General features: G+C 35.1%; 3 protein-coding genes and 1 long non-coding RNA gene across 4 annotated transcripts; 2 read left to right on the forward strand and 2 right to left on the reverse strand.

Moving 5' to 3' along the window:
- Window positions 1–321: 321 nt before the first annotated feature.
- LOC129809058 (uncharacterized) lies at window positions 322–1052 on the reverse strand. The gene is made up of 2 exons (XR_008752535.1): window positions 850–1052; window positions 322–521 (listed from the first exon to the last, which is right to left on the reverse strand). It is a non-coding gene; the product is annotated as an uncharacterized LOC129809058 (long non-coding RNA).
- Window positions 1053–2963: 1911 nt separating this feature from the next.
- Window positions 2964–9712, forward strand: LOC129809056 (COP9 signalosome complex subunit 3-like). The gene is made up of 7 exons (XM_055858913.1): window positions 2964–3138; window positions 3239–3393; window positions 3483–3576; window positions 3655–4253; window positions 8838–9152; window positions 9215–9282; window positions 9349–9712. The coding sequence occupies exons 1-7, from the start codon at window positions 3084–3086 to the stop codon at window positions 9362–9364; spliced, it is 1302 nt and encodes a 433-aa protein (XP_055714888.1). The 5' UTR covers window positions 2964–3083; the 3' UTR covers window positions 9365–9712.
- A 2635-nt stretch (window positions 9713–12347) lies between these two features.
- LOC129809054 (tRNA selenocysteine 1-associated protein 1-like) lies at window positions 12348–13546 on the forward strand. Its single transcript, XM_055858911.1, has 2 exons — window positions 12348–12490; window positions 12577–13546. The coding sequence occupies exons 1-2, from the start codon at window positions 12452–12454 to the stop codon at window positions 13492–13494; spliced, it is 957 nt and encodes a 318-aa protein (XP_055714886.1). The 5' UTR covers window positions 12348–12451; the 3' UTR covers window positions 13495–13546.
- LOC129809055 (transmembrane protein 214-A-like) lies at window positions 13536–17100 on the reverse strand (the record flags this gene model as incomplete). The annotated part of the gene is given in 2 exon segments (XM_055858912.1): window positions 13536–14162; window positions 16704–17100. Coding segments are annotated over 2 exon segments (512 nt in total), but the record flags the coding sequence as incomplete, so codon positions are not given.
- Window positions 17101–19321: the final 2221 nt, after the last annotated feature.

Genomic DNA, 19321 nt, shown 5'->3' on the forward strand with positions numbered 1-19321 from the left:
AAGTTCATTATTCTCATACACAGTGCTCCGAGGAAGAGCCCATCAAAAATAGTCTGCTGATTTCGTCACGAAATCGGCAGATTTAATCGGCGCGTCGGCAGATAATATGCCGACCGTCCTCATATTATCTGCCGACGTTTGTTCGCGAAGTGCAACACGACGCTGTTCTAAAAATCGGCAGATATGTCTGCAGATTTTATGCGTCTGTCTCTTGCGATTAAAGGCAGACACGACGTCTGAAAATCTGCTGAGACTTTTAGTAGCCTGTCTACACATATATTTCATTCCCCACGCCCCCAAAATTATTAGGAAAATACATTATTTCAATTCAAATTGATTTATTAACAACACAATGTGTACATGTGTGAAGGTGTGTTGTGTGAGCTTAGAATTCTGAGATGATGTTCTCTCCTGGAATCTTTAAGTTGAGATGGGGCTTGCTCCGTGAGTCCCTTGAAGTGACAGATAAGACCCTCCTGGAAACACCTTCCACCTTTTTTCCGGACTTTGATGATGATTTTCTGGAAGTGTACAAAATGTCCTAAATTAAATTATAAATTAGGAAAAAAATGTCTAAAACTTGTCTAGATGAATACACAATAACTCTATTTATATAAATAATGCATTAGGGAATTATTAAATCACAGAATTATCGTGAAATTCACGAGAAAATAAATTGACAAGTGAAAAATTAAAGATGGCGAGCACTCGAAAATTGCACAAAGTATTTTTTTCTCGCGAAATTGAAAAAGAAAACAACTACACAATGAAAACAGCTTTATGAAACACATCTAGAATCTTTGGCTAACATATTCCACTAGTTTATTTGAATGAAAATGAAAAACTTACCATGAAAATTGGTGGAAAACACGGAGCAACACAGAATGCACCTTTTCAGCTCGAAATGTCAAGAGCAACTAACGCCTCTCGCGGTTTTCACACGCACTTCGCATTTCTTGTCAACAGTTCATCGAGAAACCCGTAAAAGTATAGTAAAATTAAATCGAAAAATCGGTGTAATACCGACAAAATTTTCGATGAGGATCGATGAGTTGATGGGAGAGAAAACCGGGATAACATCCGACAGACTTGGGGAGGATAGAAACTTGATCACAGAGTCCTCTTCTTCCTTAAAATGTGCATTCTGAGGATCTTCAGAACGAGATTCAGGCTATAAAAGTGATTTTTTTTGGAGGATTTTGTTCAGGGAAACTTTGTGGATTCTTACAAAAATCTAAGAAGCACATTATGGCTATGAAAAAAATTTAAAAAGATTTAAAGATTAAACTCAATTCATCTTCAAATCTAACGATAATAATTACAGAAATTGATCACTACATCTTCAGCTTTGAATTGAAAAATTAGAAAATAAAACAACTCTGAAAGACGCTAAAAATATTTGAGGAAAACTTAATTTGAAAGCTTAATTTTGAAAAAGGCTTATAATTATTAGTTATCATACTTTTTGGCCCGAGACCGAGAGGTTTTTCCTTATTCTGGTCTAGGAATATGAAAAAAGTCGCAACTGCAAGTAAGTGGAAATTCGAAAATTCACAATTTTTGACCTAAAATATCTTAACTCAAGAGTTAATTGAAGTCTTGCGAAAACTATCGTAGATTTGGACATCCTTATAATTTGTAATCATCCACAAGAATCGGGTTTTTATTTATTCTAAATAGTCCAAAGAAAATCTTTTTTCCATGGGTACCCAGAGTACCAAGGGAGACGAAAGAGTTAAGTAAGGCTTCCAGGCTTTGCACACACTCTGATATCGATATTTGTCTGATCTATTGGCAATATATTTTAAGAGATAGTTTTATATCATATTTTTCCTGAAAAAATACGACAGATTCATTAAAGGAACATGGGAAAAATATGGAGTGTTCGAAGCCAGAGCGTGCGAAACCTGAAAGCCTCCCACTACAATTTCAGTACAATAATAAATTCACATTTTAAGGGACAAATTTATTTGTGTTTTTTTTTATTGTTCTAATTAGCAATTCGTAAGTTACTTCCCTTCTCAAAGTGAGAAAATTATTAGTGGGCGGAATAACTTGTTTTATTTGTCCTTAGGGTAAGTGTGCCAAATTTCGGCACAGTTGCATGCAAGCGTCAAACTCTTAAATTTAAAATGTAATATTTTAAATTCAAATAGATTTTTTTATTCTTTCTTTTTAAAGAGTGTTGCTTGGAACCTTGTAAAGAGTTTACCGTCTTTTTTACTCTAAAATCATTCTTAATACATTTTAAAATGAATAAAAATATAGGCATAGCTTTGGTGGCCTATTTCGGCCACCTTCATTCTCATAGTTCCTTGCCCGTAGGGAATTCTTCCAATATCTTTTTCATGTCATCTCGTTTGTCGAAGCTACATTTTTTTGTTATTCTTTTGCATTGTATAATCTCTAGAGTATGTAAAATCTAAATGTTCATGGAAATTAGAGGAGCAAAAAAGGTGGCCGAAATTGCAAGCTGGCCGGAATTTAGCACACTTACCCTATATTATACTCCTTGCTCGAATTCCTTAAAATCTTTGACGTTTATTAAGGTTCATGAAGGCAATCTATGATAAAAATTTGAAGTCTCGGTCTCTTTTCTTTTGGAAGATATTGAATTTTAAAATTTCCGATTTGACAAATTTAGCCCCAGTCTCCCCTATTAATCACAAAATCTCTGCTCATGCGACCCACGGAAACTGCGGTATTCAATTCAAAATCAGTGGAATAATATAGATTTTTTTATCTATATATTTGAAGAATAGAATTATGAATGAATATGATTATTACCTTTGACTTTTTTCATTATTTGCTCTTTATGATACTCTCTGGAATTTTCCACGATTTCCACGTGAATCCATTCGTTATTCAAATTTAAATTTCAAAATTCAACCCTCCGGAATTATTTTCGAAAATATCTCCGAAAATGGTGAATATCGGAGGAGAAGCGATATATCGAATCACCTGCGATTATATCGTAAGTTGTCATCGCGTGAAGTGTCGGGATATTTGTCGTGAGTGCATAAAATTGGCAAAAAACATGCCTAAATGACTCTCTATCGCTAAAAATTGTATTTAAATGCAAAATGTCCGCAGCACTTGAGCATTTTGTCAACAATGTACGCACACAGAGTGCTTCAGGTGAGTTTAGTGGCGTGCAGAAGTTTCATCTAACCTCAAAATATCTTGCGGATTGATTGGCAATTTTGGAATTTTGTTTGCTTTGTTGCCTTTTTGCTAGGGAATTTCCGCGAATTGGCCGAATCATGCAATCAAACGGCAGTGGTTTTAGCTAAAAATACCAACTATCTCGACAATGTACTTGAAACACTGGACTTTCAGCAGCATTCACTGGGTGTCTTGTATGTTTTGGTGGCCAAGTTCAACAACTTGACGGTGAGTTCTGTTTTTCTGTTTGAGGGCTTTCCGGACAGGATAGAAAGAGAGAATTCAAGTAAATTGGGCTGTATTTGGGGACATTTCAGGGAAGTCCAGAGGAAGCTGATAGTGTTATAAGCCTTGTTAGAGAATTCATTTCAATCTGCAATGGAGAACAAATCAGATTTTCCCCACAAACCTGTAAGTTTTTAAAGATCTTTCGGAATGGGTCCAATCCTTGCCCCTTTGATACTAAATGCCCCTTGTTGTCCTCTTCAGTTGTGGAACTGTGTCATCTGTTTACGGACTATCTCGTGAAACACCAAATTCCATGCATTCAGGGCATCCCAATTCTGGCGCAGGCCATTGATAAAATCCGCCTCTTTGACACTCAATTGACTGCCATCCATGCAGATCTCTGTCAGCTCAGTTTTTGCGCCAAAGTCTTTAGTCCGGTGATTAAATTCCTGGACACCGACATCACAGCGATTGCCTCAACAGATGACAGCAATCATGATGCCAAATACTTCCTCCTTTACTATTACTACGGAGGAATGATCTACACGGCGGTGCATAATTACGAGAGAGCCCTGTACTTCTTCGAGGTGGCCGTGTCGACGCCAGCTCTCGCCATGTCCCACATCATGCTCGAATCCTACAAGAAATTCCTCCTGGTCTCGCTGATCCTCCATGGGAAGATCATGCCCATCCCAAAGTACTCATCTCAGGTGATTGCGCGCTTCATGAAGCCACTCAGTCACGCCTACCACGAACTGGCCAATGCATACGGTACAGCATCCAGCGAGGAGATGAGGAATGTCATCAATAAATATAGGGACACCTACAGAAATGACACCAACTTGGGCCTAGTGCAGCAGGTTAGTAAATCTCATTCTCCTTTTAACCCTTTAAGGACGATTGGAACACCGGTGTCCCATAAAGAAAATAATTTTTCCTGACTACCTGAAATTATTTTTTTTTTCTTGTGTCTGTCTGTATACATAATTGTAAAGTAGAAGGTTGAAGGAATCTAGAATATTTTTTGCAAGTCTCTAGCTATTTGCTATGCAGTAAATATTTAAGCTCAAAAATGGCGAATTTTTCAATTCTCAAATTCATAAATGATTTTATTTATTTTTTTATAAGGGAAGAGTACCAGCGATCGGCAGTGTTCTTTGGATCGTCAGGTTATTGCCATATTGTTGCTCCAAATCAAATGATTTTTTAAAAAATATTAGTTACTTTTTACCAATTATCTCTTACAAGAATGCACTGCATTAGCTTTGATTTGATTTATAAAATCAAATTTTCGTGAGACACCTGATTGAATTCGTGATGATCCGAGGTACAGATTGCAAGTTTGCAATTATACCTAATTTTTATTAATTTATTGTAAAAATTAAAAATTCAAATGCCCAGATATAGTTAAATTAAAGCGAAAAATATTATTTATTGGTATTGTCAGAAAAATTACTTAAATTTTTGGGCTATTTTTGTCCCTATCGTTCATAGAGGTAAAAAATACACTGAATCAGACTCTGTTGGACTTTCCATTCCAAGGTTAGATGTAAGACTTATCATTGATTATGTTTCTCAGTTTAATTTTTATTGTTGATTTTAAGTCCGTAAAAAGTGTCTCGTCGTTAAAGGGTTAATTAAAAGAAAATACCCCGCCTTTTTAATTTGTAAAACATTATTCTAGAATTTGAGGTTATGTTTGACCTAACCTAAAAAAAATAACCTCCAAGGAAATCTCCGTTCAAAAATAGTCCCGTCAAATAATATCTGCAGATATCTTTAAGATTTCTGTAGAGAAAATCTACACCTCTACAGAATATCTGCAGATAATATCTGTAGATATTCTTACGAATTTTATTTGGGCTTGGGACAAAATTCGTCAGAATAATTCGGCAGATTTTCTGACGAATCTCTGACGAATTCCTGTAGATATTCTGCCGATTTTTTCTACATTCCAGACTTTCCAGACAAGATGTGTCAGAAGAGATGGAAAAATTTTTCACTGAAGTTTGCAAAATTCAATAGAGTTATTTTTTGTGATATCACGGTGTTTATATAAAATAAAGAATTCTGCGACGCCGTGTTACAAGTAGAGAAAAGTGAAGTGAAAACTTTAAACAGAGTGTCGACCAAAATTTCGTGTTTTTGTATCATTCGATTGGCGATTTTTAAGAAATTAGTATTTTTGCTCGCAGTTTTTTTACTTATCTAAAATGTGTACTCGGTAATGCTTGTTAAGCAGAGCATACAATTTTCTTTATAACTTCTACAGTTTCTTCATAAATCAACAATATTTTTGTGAAGTAATGGAGGTTATGCAGATTTTCTAGGGAGAAATTCTGCCGAGAATCTGCAGATTTTCTCTGAATGTACTAGAATATACCGTTAAAATTTAAAAAAACCTCCGAGTAAAATCGGCAGGTAGAGCAATGATTTGACGGAGTATTTTCTCGATTTTCTCCTAAAATTCGAATTAAGGGGAAAGCGCGCTATCTTCGGAAGATTTATGCTTTGTATACAAATAATTTTTTTTTCAATGTAGGGTGAATGATGGAAAGCGAGACACTCAATTTCGAATGCATTTTTAAACTGAATAAATAATTATTTTTTACCATCTTTTTGTATCATGGGATTCTTTGACAAATATTTTAACAGAATCTTAACAGTTGTTATTAAATATTCCAACCGAATAATCCGAAAATTCACGGAAATTAAAAAAATAACACATTTTGAAAAGATGGACAAAATTTTGGAAAGTTGGACAAAAACTTTTGGAAAGTTGGACATAGTGATATTAATGACAAAATATCATACAAAATATGTAGATAATCAAATGTTGAGGGTTTTCTCTGTATACTTGCACATTTGATGGTTATGCTAATCCCTCCTTTATGTCCGGGTAACAGTTGAGGAACGCTAATTAACAAGAACTTCCTGGACGTCCAACCAAAAAGAGGTTCTGTAAATTTCACAGACGCCTCGCGCTGTCCAGCAGTTATAGTTTTAAAGCGGATGCAATTTTTAGCACATATCAATTCCCCATCCGCCCAAATCCTTTTCCACTTACTTTGGGAGTTTTGTAGAGGCTCATATTTGTCTTTCTCCAGGAGTTTTTGCGATATTTACTGCCCATTCTGTCAGAAAAAGTGGTCTTCGGAATCTGGAAATCCTTGCAGCCTTTTCCAGGAGATTTTCTCCTTATCAGCTGCTAACTGCTGTTGCAACTATTTCTCCGGATACTTAAGGATCTTGGTCGTTCTTGTTAACATGATTTCACTGCACAAAACCACCAAATTCATTCACAAAATCAACTTGTCCAAGATTTCATAAAACTTGTTTTGAAAGCAACACGAAATTAAATCACTTTTCTATCCTTTTTAAATGTAATATTTGACAAATATTTTTTATTCACTTTTTAAATGTATGTCCTTCGATTTTCAGTGCGGAACAATATTTCAAAAATTATGCCGAAGAATCAAACAAAACACTTTGATATTTTCCTAGCAACTTCCATAAGAAACAGAGAAAATGACAACTATCGTGTCAAAGTTATGAATATCACGCATGCAATACATTTTTTAAATTCTTTTTGCAAGTCACCCTTTGATTGTTTTATAACCATTTTTGCATTTTTAACTACTGAAATAATCATAAAATTAAGTTTAATAATCTTTTTATCGAAAATTTAAATATTTAATTGATTTATTATCAAGTTTTTAAGGAGGTGTCTCACATTCCACACTGCCTTGTCCAACTTTTCAAACTGTCTCGCCTTAGGCAAATGACCGTATTATTAATTAATTTAGCCCATAATAATATTAAATTTTAATAGCTAGTCCAACGCCTCAGATTTTCAGAAAAGAGCTATGGGCGAAATCCATAAGGAACATAGAGACAAAATTAAATTCTCCGAAGCTTGAGTCGTCCGAAGGTAGCGCGCTTTCTGTTTAGTCTGGTTATGTCCTGATGGTTTTGTCTCAAAATCGTATTCATAAGTGACCGTGGGTCTTCGTCACATGAAAACTAAAAATCACTTCAAAAAGGGCTTTTACAGTTTGATCAGTATGACATGTTTTGGACCATTTGAGAGTTTCAGTTATTTTGTTTTTGCTGGATAAAAATGAATGGTTGGTCTTTCTTTTGCTTGTTGTCTGAGAACTAACTATGTTTTTTGACTTAGTATTATTCAGAAAACGCTAAGAAAATCGTTAAAACTTTCACAAAAACTATTAAGTTTAGTGTCTGATATACAGGCAGTTTGTAGGGAATTCCAAGGCCTATCGAACGGTATCATATTTCTTAAATTCGGTTAAGATATTTTGTAGAAACCGTGAAAATGATTATAAAAAGGGCCACAATGACAAAGTCACTCAAAATTTCACTATGCTGGGAATTTATAACAATTAAAATCGTTCAGCGATACAAAACTCATGGGATAAAGTGGATGAAATGCTATGCCTAGGGATTAAGCTCCCAAGAAACAATTTTTTCTTAATGTAGTCTTGTAGAATTCCTTAAGTAAGGCACTGTAGAGCCATAAATCTTTTTATTTGCTTATAAGGTTCTTGGTCCCATTACTGAGATTACTATAAGTAAAGTGGCGCACTCTTTGGGATCTTAAGAGCTCCTACAGGAATTTCTACAGAAAATTCTCACTTTAAGTCTTTTAAAAGTGCACTAAAAGACTTGTTTAATACTTGGTTCTATAAGGCAGTTATTTTGCTTCTTGGGTTATTTCATATATTCTTTTACTGAACCATTACTTTTCCGCTTTATATCACCTCATCATCTACTCAAAATAACTTTGCATCAGTACATTTGAATTTTGGTTAGAACATTCAGTTTAGGGTGATTTATTACTGGGTCATAATCGGTTTACAGATCTTTGATATGAATCCATTCTGATCCAATTTGAACCCCTGAATTCATGAGAAAGTTTGATTTAGAAAAGTAATACCAAAAATGTCTTTCTGTTCCGAAAGAGACAGATAGGTAGGAATTGGAAATCATGTTGTTAATGGTCCATAGAAGCTGGAGGTCTTGTGGGAACAGGAATAAAGCTAAAGAGTTATTCTTGCATTCCTTTATTTAACTCCACAATAAGAAGAAATATTTAAGGAATCTTATTCATAGTGCATAAAGAAGAGGGATTCGATATCTAGCGATGAAAGAAGTTTAGCGCTAGCCGGATGGCTGTATTCACTAAATCATCTCATCTCAATGGGATACATTTCCAATTTAAAGTCGTACTGCTCTACTTCACGAAGTATTGCATGGTCGCTAAAAAGAGTATGTGTTGCTCACATGAAGTATACGCTTAGGTTAAAATTTATTGCGATACGACACTTCGTTCCAAATACCGTGAAGTATGCTCAAGATCAAACAAGTAGAACCAGATTTAATCATGTAGGTTATTTAATAGACTTTCTTGGTCTTTCGCGTAGGTCGCTAGATCTCTGTGCAAGAAAAACATCCAGCGATTGACTAAGACTTTCCTTACCCTCTCCTTGGCTGATGTGGCGAGCCGAGTTCAGCTCTCTGGTCCATCGGAGGCTGAAGAGTATATTCTCAATATGATCAAATCAGGCGAGATTTTCGCCTCAATCAATCAGAAGGACGGCATGGTGGTATTCAAGGATGACCCAGAGAAGTACGATTCGCCGGACATGTTTCTCAAGTTGCAGGATGACATGGCGCGCGTGATGGAGCTCAACAAGCAAATCATCAAAATGGAGGAAGAGATTATGCTGAATTTGATGGTGAGTCCTTTTAACTTTTTTCTTGTTTTCAGATAAAGTTATTGAGTGATTTTTTTCTGTAGTACGTGAAGAAGTCGATCGGCAATCAGGATGAGGATCTAATTACTGGTCATTCAAAGTCCTTTGTTGGGTAAGTAAATTCTAATTATTCTGCTCAATGCAGGATACTTTATTTTTGTTTATGTACTTTTGTCAGCGATCCAAGTGAATAGAGGAGAAACTGGTGCATTTTTGAAGGATCTAAGGATGAGACAATTGTGAGAGTCAGAGTGAGATGAGATTTGTTATGCAAATGATGCAGAGATCATTAGAAATTTCACACAAATTGATTTATGATGAGAAATAATTAGATTTTCTAACTGTAGGTTTCATTTAAACAAAAAAAATCTCTTTGCATTTCATTTCAAAAGTGAAAGAAAAAAAAACCAATTTAAATGCTTTTATGGATATCCTTTTCAACTCTTTGAATACCTATACCAGGAAAATCAGGAAGAGAATTGCGCTTTCGTGATTTTTGTGAAAATGAAAATGAATTCAATAAATGCGTTTTCGATACATTACATTCTATTTTTGTTTTTTTGATTTGAGGTCCTTTATCCTTTAGCATTGGCAAGGGGTAACTCATATTGAGAAACCCTCGTCAATTGTCCGTCAAATTGTTCGCGAAACCCGAGAAACCCAAGAATTGCATCGCGAAACCCGAGAAACCCACTTTTTTCATAGCGAAACCCGAGAAACCAGAAACCCTTGTCAGAAAAAATGGAAATGAGTTACCCGAGTTACCCCTTGAGCATTGGACTTTTTGCAAATTCTTGACTCTGGATCTACATTAACTCTTTCGCGTCATTAGGGTCATATATGACCCGGGCAAAACACAATTTTTATTGACTATTTACATTAATTGAAATCTATCGGTTTGTGCACATCATAAAAGAAGGATGTAAGATTCTTGGCTAATTTTCTCTAGACTCCAGATATTCAGGAAAAGAAAATATTTGAGATCAAAAATCACTAATTTCGAACTTTGTGAAATGACTTTTCTTTTTCAAATCTTTTTATATTAATTTATTTTTTTCAGCAAAAAGTTCTTTAGAAACACAAAATAGAATATCCAAAGATTGTATATTGCATATTTTGATCTAATAAACTACTCTCAATTTTCCAGAAAAGCGTGTAGAATTTTCCGGGTCATATATGACCTTATTGTCGGCAAGGGTAACAGTGTTTTCGTCCCAAACCTATAGCGAAATGTAGTTGGGACATTGTTTTTCTTTGTGAAATGCAGGTGGGACGTCTTGCTCCTGGACATTTCATCTTATATCTGATGAATTATAACATATTTTGCAATATTTTTGAGTATTCTGCAAACGTCTTATATTGTGCAATTGTATTGTGTGTGAATAAATATGTGGATAAGTTTATTTTTGCCAAATACCACTCAGAATATTGTGACAGTGACTATTCAAGGGATTACCAGGAAGATTCCTTGAACACCAGGAGTACAGTGTTCATCAAAACAATCCAGTTTGCCATGGTTTTGGTCAAATTAATAACTTAAAGCAAAAAAAAACTCTTAAAAAGCCCGTGATATAGATTTTGAAAATGGTATGTACACTTCCCTTGAGGACAACAGGGTCATATATAACCCGGAGTTTTTCCGAGTTTTCACGGTTTTCACGCAATGGAAAATTTTTTTTCCTCTCTGAACTATTATATTTGATCATAAAGCATTAGGAAAAACTTAATTTTATATGAATTCATCTGCTGAATAAAAGTGTGACGCGAAAGAGTTAAGAGGGGAACAGTCGGAACAGTATACTGTACCGCCAAGAGGATTAACGTGCCTCCATGAGCTACTTCTGCCTCTCTACCAAGAAGACTATGAGGTCAGCAAGCTGAACTTCGTACCAATTTGACAAGTACCAAATTTTAAATTTGACCGTTAATACACTGAGAAAAAAATGGGATATGAAGAGGGAATTACTTAGTTTTCAACAGAAATAAAGGTAATTTTCGATGAAAACGCATCTCCAGAGCTTATTGAATCCTCTATTGACTCACAGGAACTTAATAGGACTTGTGCTGTAAAAAAAACTATAGCATTTTATCGATGTTTTGTGGTTCAGTACAGATTAGCTAGCTGTCAAATTGGTACGAACTTCAGCTTTTTTCAATGAAATTTGGTATCAGCAAAAAGCTGAAGTTTGTACCAAATTTTTGAGAGCTTCTATTTTAATTAATTCACAATTATTCACTGCGAGATATCACTGGGGTGGCCAGGAAGACGCTAAACTACCCCCTGAGATATCGGGGAAGAGGAATCTTGGCCACATTCACTTGAAAATCCGTAAATAAATTTGGCACCAAAAAAACTGAAGTTCGTACCAATTTGACAGCTGGCTAATTTGTACTGAGCCACAAATTTAATAAAATGCGATATTTTCACTATAGCACAAGTTTCATTAAGTTTCTGGGAGTCAGTACAGGATTCACTGAGGCTCTGAGGATGGAATTTGTGTGTAATTTCCACTAAAACGCTGAAAAACCACTTTGTTTTCATTTCAATTTGTACTACTTTTTTTTTAGTGTACCTTCCGAAATTTGGTACTGTCAAATTGGTACGTAGTTCAGGCTGCTTATGAGGTCCACACACTTGGCCTGATCTAGCATCATACCATTATGTGAAATCCACCCGGGAAAGATATTCAATCCGTCCTGCACATGGTAAAAAAATCGGCAGGTATTTGTTATAAAATTAGCTCGTCCACGGACACCCAAATTTTTGGGACAATTTTATATCAATTTGGGACAAATTTGTATGTATTTGGGATTAAAATGTCGTCTTCATATATACAATTTTATTTCAAAAATATTTGTTCCAAAATAAATTTATTCCAATATTTCGGTCTGTGGCCGAAAGTTTTTACCGTGCAGCCGAACGTCAGCCCGATTGAGAAATACTGGGGAATTTTGTAAAACGATCTCAAGAAGAAGGGCTCAGCTAGGTTGAAGATTTGCCGGAAAGAGGAAGTGGAAGAAAGTCGTTTGAAAACTGGAGTTTTGTTTTTTGTAAAGTTCCTAATGAAAGGAATAAAAAGGTGCTAGAAATAATTTTTTTCCAACGACCGATTTCGAACAATCTGCTTCTGCCCTAAATTACACATTTTATACTCTAAATAAAACTACGCGTAATTTAAAGTCACCTTCAGCAGGGACGCAAAGTTTGTTTGCTTCGGTTTCTCGCTCCGCAATTTCTCCCCAAAATTGAAGATTTTTGAGTGAAATACAGGAAAATCAGGATGAATAGCGTCGTGCACTGTCAGCTCTGGATGGGGAGTGTAAGTTTCTGTCTAGATGCCCTCGAATTCGGGAGAAAACTGCCTGAATATGTTTCTAACCTCATTTTTGGTACTTTTCCTTTCAGCTGGAGCCGTATATGACGGAAAACTTTATCATGGCAGCTTTTCAGAAGATGGGAGAGGATCCTCAGACAGTCAAGCTAATGCGGAATAAGTATACGGGAGAGCCAGCAGGGTACTGCTTCGTGAACTTCCTCAATGACGAGCAGGCGGTGGATGCTATGCACAAGCTAAATGGGAAGCCCATTCCGGGAACCAATCCAATAGTTCGGTTCCGTTTGAATAGTGCTAGTAACCAGAGCAAGGCATTGGGGGCCATGGAGCGAGAGTTCTCAGTTTGGGTGGGAGATTTGAGTTCGGACGTGGATGATTATAACTTGTACAGGGCATTTTCGAGCAAGTACACATCGATTAAGACAGCTAAGGTTATTCTGGACAGTTCGGGCTTCTCCAAGGGATATGGATTTGTGAGATTTGGGCTGGAGGATGAGCAGAAAAATGCCCTTTATGAGATGAATGGATATATTGGACTGGGAAGCCGGCCTCTGAAGATATGCAACGCTGTCCCTAAACCAAAAGGATCTGGGACAGTTTCTGCCACTCCGGCAGCTCCTTCAGCCACGAGTATCCTGCAGAGTGCTTACGGGAGTGCAACTGATTACTCCCAGTACTACGATCCTTCGTATTGGCAAGGATACGCCTGGCAGGGTTACTATGATCAACAACAGGGAACAGATCCCACAGCCTACTACCATCAGGCCATGTCTCACCATGGAACCGGACATGTTACTGGTCAGAGCGACTGGACACATCATCACACTTACGAGGCGCCCCATGAAGACGAGGATATGTCCCTGGTTGAGCACAAATTCACCCTGGACGTAGACAAACTCAATCGGGAATCTGTTGATCGTGACAGGAATCTCTGGGATGCCCTCGAGAGCTCCAAGTGGCTCCCAATTGAGCAGCTGGAAGTGTTCTAAGCGAGCCGGGCCAAACCACAAAAGAAAATAAAACACAATCCTCGGAATGAAAGTAAGTGACTTTTTATTCTTTCATTTAGACATCTTTCTGACAAGAAAAAAAAAACTTATGCATTTTCCCCCAAGAATCATAATATACAGCTACTTTATGGCTATTTCTCACAATCAACGAAATCTCCCCTAAATTCTCAATCACACAAAAATGCCACACACGGTCCAAGGATGGATCCTTTCCGTGAAAAAAAGAAAGGTTCCACCACCGTGAGAAATTTCCTCAAATGGGAAAAAAAATCTACAGATTGTACAAAAAAAAATGAAGTCACGGAATTTGAAGGGAAAATGTTTTTCATAAATTCATCCTAGAGCATCGATGATTAAAAAAAAAATGTTTGTCAAAAAATTGTTGGGAAAATGGAGCCTAAGGAACTCCCTTCAGTGTTCCTTTTTTTTTAGCTCCTTTTTAGAGATAATTTCAAATAAATTTTGTTGTTCTTGTTGTCCTGCTCCCGTGAAATGAAAATGTTCCCACAATGAAAGACACACAGGGATGTTCTCACTTAATTTTCGCATACGAATCCACTTTGTCGTGGAACCAACTGTAGTATCTGGCAGCCGCAACTTGAGTCTCATATAGGGCTTTGCTAAGGTTTTCCGGTGATAGGGAACCCCTGAAAAAAGAAAACAATTCAATGTATTTCACTTAAAAAATTACAAATTGGGATAAAAATGGTATTATTGTATTTTAAGTGAGGTTAAGTTAAACCTAACCTTAAAAAATGGGGTATATTTGAGGTTAAGAAACAAAAATTGTTTTTTTTGTGGCACACAGCTTTTTTGAAATTTTAGAAAAAATATGAAATTTTTGAAAAATATGAAATTTTTGAAAAAATATGAAAACACAGGGCACACAGCTTTACAATTGACTGGAATTTAGTCAATTGAAATTTAACCTTTTTTTTCTTTCAAAGAAAAAATCCTAGATGTCCCATCTGTCAAATAAAAATTGAAATTGAAAACAAAACTTCAATTTCATTTGACAGAAAGAAACAAACAACTGAATTTTTCTTTATAAGAGCAACAGGTTAAAATATGAATCAATTCCACCTTTTCAATTTTCACTAAATTGGAAAGGTGTGCCAGCGCCACAAAAAATTAAATTTAGTCAGTAAAATATTAAATATTATTGGCATTTAGATCAGGAAAATGTCATGACATCGAAATTCGCATCCCGTTCTATTCTAAACTTATTTCATAGGGTAAGTGAGCCAAATTCCGTCCAGCTTGCAATTTCGGCCACCTTTTGTGTTCCTCGAATTTCCATTACTTTTTAGTTTTTACATGCTCTAGAGATTAATACAATCCAAAAGGATAATAAAAAAATGTAGCTTCGACAAACGAGATGACGTGAAAAAGCCATTGGAAGAATTCCCGAAGGGCAAGGAACTATGAGAATGAAGTTGGCCGAAATAGGGCACCAAAGCTAAGTCTACATTTTTATTCATTTTAAAATGTATTATGGCTCAGGCACACCTTTTAGATCAAGAAAATTTCATGAAGTCGAATTTCGGATCCCTTTCTTTCTCACATGTTTTGCATAATGTCTATCTCATTCTCTCGCACTCTTCTTCTTCTCTTAAACATCACACCAAATTCAATTTAGCTCAATCGAATTTGGTATGCGAAAAAATGAGATAGTCATATGTAAAACATGTGAGAAAGAATGAAATTTTCCTGATCTAAAAGGTGTGCCGGAGCCATTAACTCTTTCGCGTCTTTAGGGTCATATATGACCCGGGGAAAAAAGTTTCTTTTTGGCTATTTACATTAATTGAAATCTAACTAGAGTCTTGAGAAAATGAGCCAAGAATCTTACATCCTTCTATTATGATGTCGTGCACGAACAGATAGATTTCAATTAATGTAAATACCCAAAAAAAACTTTTTTCCCCGAGTCATGACATTACCCTAAAGACGCGAAAGAGTTAAGAATGATTTTAGAGAAAACAAAGACGATAAACTGTCTACAAGGTTTCATGAAACACTCCTTAAGAAGGACTAAAAAAAATCAATTTGTGTTAAAAATATTACATTTCAAACTTGAGACTTTGGCGCCTGCATTCAACTATGCCAAAATTTGGCACACTTGCCCTATGTCTATCTCAACAAATTGAATTTAGCTCAATCAAATTTGGAGTGTACAAGAATGAGATAGACAAATGTAAAACGTGTGAGGAAGAAAGCAGTGTGAATTTTGATTTCATGAAATTTTCCTGAACTAAAAGGTGTGCCGGAGCCATAACCGACCAGAATCTAAATCTTCGCAAAAATCATAAAATCTCAAGAAGCCAAACCTATTTTCCATTTCCAAAACTTACGTGATTTTTTTTATTTTTTTAAATAAAAAAATTAAAAAGTAGCCCGATCTTAAAAGAGCCAAATTAGCGAGAGTCTACTGTATTATGCCTTATTTTTTTGTTTAGTAAAGGAAATTTTAGGTTATATTTGGATTACCCTAAAAAAAACTTGTAAAATCTATCATAAGGAGCCTTTTAGATCAGGAAAATTCCATAAAATCGAAATTCACATCTTTTTCTTTCTTAAAAGGTTAGCATATGTGTCTATCCTACTCTTTTGCACTCTTCTTCTTCTTTTGAACATCACACCAAATTAAATTTACTTGAGTCCAATTTGAAGTCGAAAGAGTAGGATAGTCTTATGAAAATCTTTTGAAAAAGAAAGGGACGCAAATTTTGATTTCATGAAATTTTACTGGCCTAAAAGGTGTGTCGGAGGCATAAATCCCTAAGTTCTGTAGACAAAGTGCAATTTTATTATTAATTTATAAAAATAGAAAGGTGTTAGACTTTACAGAACAATAAGGGCCATGAAAGTTTCTCAAAATAAATATTCAACTACTAAGGCCTGATGTAAAGCCCATACAAAGTAATTTTATTTTTTTCGATCGTCGAGATTAATTTGCTCCGCTCGGTTCTTTTTTTCTCCTAAATTGAACTCATAATTCCGATGATTAGCTCCAAAGAAACATACGTACCGTAAACCTATCTGGACTTATCAAATATTTTACTTTTATTTATTAAATATATTTTTGAAGTTAAAGAAGATGTGTATTATTTTAATCAATGGAAAAAATCGGTTTTATAAAATTTAAAATGTTATAAGGGTTGTAAGTGATTCTTTTAAAGACTTACACAAAGACTTTTGTCCTGAAGAAGTCGCATCCGACGTGGTAGTAATGAACAGTCACGCGTGATATTGCGCCCCAGGTGCTACGTGAAGTGTCCACGACGCTCTGTGACAGTCCTGGAATGTACTGGTCGACAAAGTTGCCCACAACTGGGGACTTCTCCTGCACAAAGTTGCATGCGCTGTTGGCGCCCTTTTTAACTGCATTCCAGCCCACTTTGGCCAGATCTACCGAAAATTCAAAGTACGGCGTTAGGGCCGTACGAGCCTGGCCGTAGTATACGGGCACATTCTGTTCGGCCCATTGATAGCCACGGGCCGAATAGGAGAGGCTGGTAAACCACGCTGTTTCTACGTAAGGCAGTGCTCCTGTATCCTTTAGGAATGTGCCTGTCGCAGAAGCTGATGAAAAATAAGAACAGAGTATAATTCAATTCTTAGGGCCTTGACAGATCTGAGGATTAGCCGAGAGACGGCTTAGCGTAATTATATTTATTAGAAATATTGGTTAACTCTTTCCGGACCGCAGCATATGCTGCAAGCCAATATCATCATTTTTTAATCAAAAATATCTAAGCTCAGGAATTAATTGAGGTCCTACAAAAAATATCTCATATTTGGACATCCTTATAGTTTGTAATCATCCATAAGAATTGGATTTTTATCAGTTCTGAATAATTAAAAAACATTGTTTTTCACAGAACATTCATATGCTGCTTTGGGTACTCAGAGTCCCAAAAGAGACGAAAGAGTTAAAGTGCATTTCCATTATTTTCCACTAAGTCGTCTCTCGGCTTAAGTCGTAAGTGTGTCTAGGGCATTATAATCTCTGATATTTGAAAAATTCTGACTTTATAATTGTATATTAAGGGCCATTATTCTATTAGATTTTGGTAAATCATTATTTTTTTTTTAACAAATTGATTTGAATTAAATTTTTGATTAACAATAATAGGAGAAACTGGGGCAAAAAGTCACAAATCGAAAATTTCAAAATTCAATATCTTCCAAGATAAAAAAAATAGCGGCTTAAAATTTTTTTCATAGATAGCCTCCATAGACCTTCTACAATGTCGTAAGTTTCTTAGAATTAGAACAAGGAATTTAGAAAATAAAAAAAATATATTGCAATTTTTATCCCTATTTTTCTTTAATATTTTCCTTACAGCAGTTATCATTTTTTTACCCATTTATTTTTCGAAATTGATGCACTGGTGAATATTTCCTAAATGATTTGGATTCTTTGAATTGGAAGCCGCTATCTATTTTAGAATTTTACAAAGATTCTTTTCTCCAGAAATTCTTTTATTAAAAATGACCACTTGGGGTAAAAAGTAACAAAAGCCGCAGCAATTTCTGATGTCTCACGGCGTAAAGAAACGTCAATACCATGTGTCGTCGCTTGTTGTTTGCATTGGTCAACAGATTTGCAATCCCTTGTCTGTTTTTTTTCTAAATAGCTTGAAAAGCGTTTTTTTCGTTCAGATAGAGAAAACTGTAGCCGTACTCACTATGGCGTTGTTATCTCGTAATCTCCGTAATCTGTTATCTTGTTATAATTTTTCATTCATAAAATACATTAGCCGTACTCACTATGGCGCTGTTATCTTGTAATATCGTTATCTCGTTATCTCGTTATGTTCTCGTAATGTATTTTATATATGAAAAATTATAACAAGATAACAGATTACGGAGATTACGAGATAACAACGCCATAGTGAGTACGGCTTGTGTTTTACAAAGGTGTAGAGGAATAATTTTCCTATGAAAATATGTCATCTAGGTATATTTTTTTTTTAATTTACGGAAGCCCGTAATGAAACGAATCAAAATGTGATAATACCCCATTCCTGGTACTATTTGTCCCAGAATTTTTGAGAATGGTCACAAAATTACCTTTCAGAAAACAGCTCGATAAATGTATTTCTTTACAAAATAAAGGAAAATGACTTTCACAAAGTTGTAGAGTAGTAAATTTCCTATAAAATTGCGCTAATTAGAAATTTCTGGGGCGCTCGGGTAGCTTGTCAAAAAATAAAATATACGTTTTGTGACTTTTTGCCCCAGTCTCCTTATAATTTTCTATTCAAAATTTAATTTATGTTGAACTTTGCTTAATGTGCTAAATTTGCTGTTCGCTATTTGCGAGTTGATATTGTTTGTAAATTCAATTCAAAAATGCAATATAGTCTTCCAAAGTAGTTCGCGGAAGAAGTTGAGAAATTTATTTAAAAATTAATTTGAGAAACTCAAGATGATGAATATGCTGCATGTTTACCTACATTTCTACTAGTTTTTTTTTGACCAGTTTAGTTTTTTTTTACAAAACAGTTTATTTGCTTTCTAGTAAACTTTTCGACTTTATATATGCGAATACAATATTTAAAACGATTACAGATTATTACGATTTGGTTAAATTATAAACTTTTAGGTTATATTAAGCATAACCTCAGAAATTGAAGAGACTTAATAATAAATTTAGAGACCGCAGAAAAATTTTAATAACATTTAACTGTGCCAAATACTTTCTAAAAAGTCATTCTTTATATTTTGAATTTATAAAATTCTAACCTATAAAACATAAGAAATAGGGACTAGATTTTTTATTGTTTTTTTATTATTA

This window comes from Phlebotomus papatasi, unplaced genomic scaffold, assembly GCF_024763615.1.
Source record: "Phlebotomus papatasi isolate M1 unplaced genomic scaffold, Ppap_2.1 HiC_scaffold_286, whole genome shotgun sequence".
In the NCBI taxonomy this organism is placed as follows: domain Eukaryota; kingdom Metazoa; phylum Arthropoda; class Insecta; order Diptera; family Psychodidae; genus Phlebotomus; species Phlebotomus papatasi.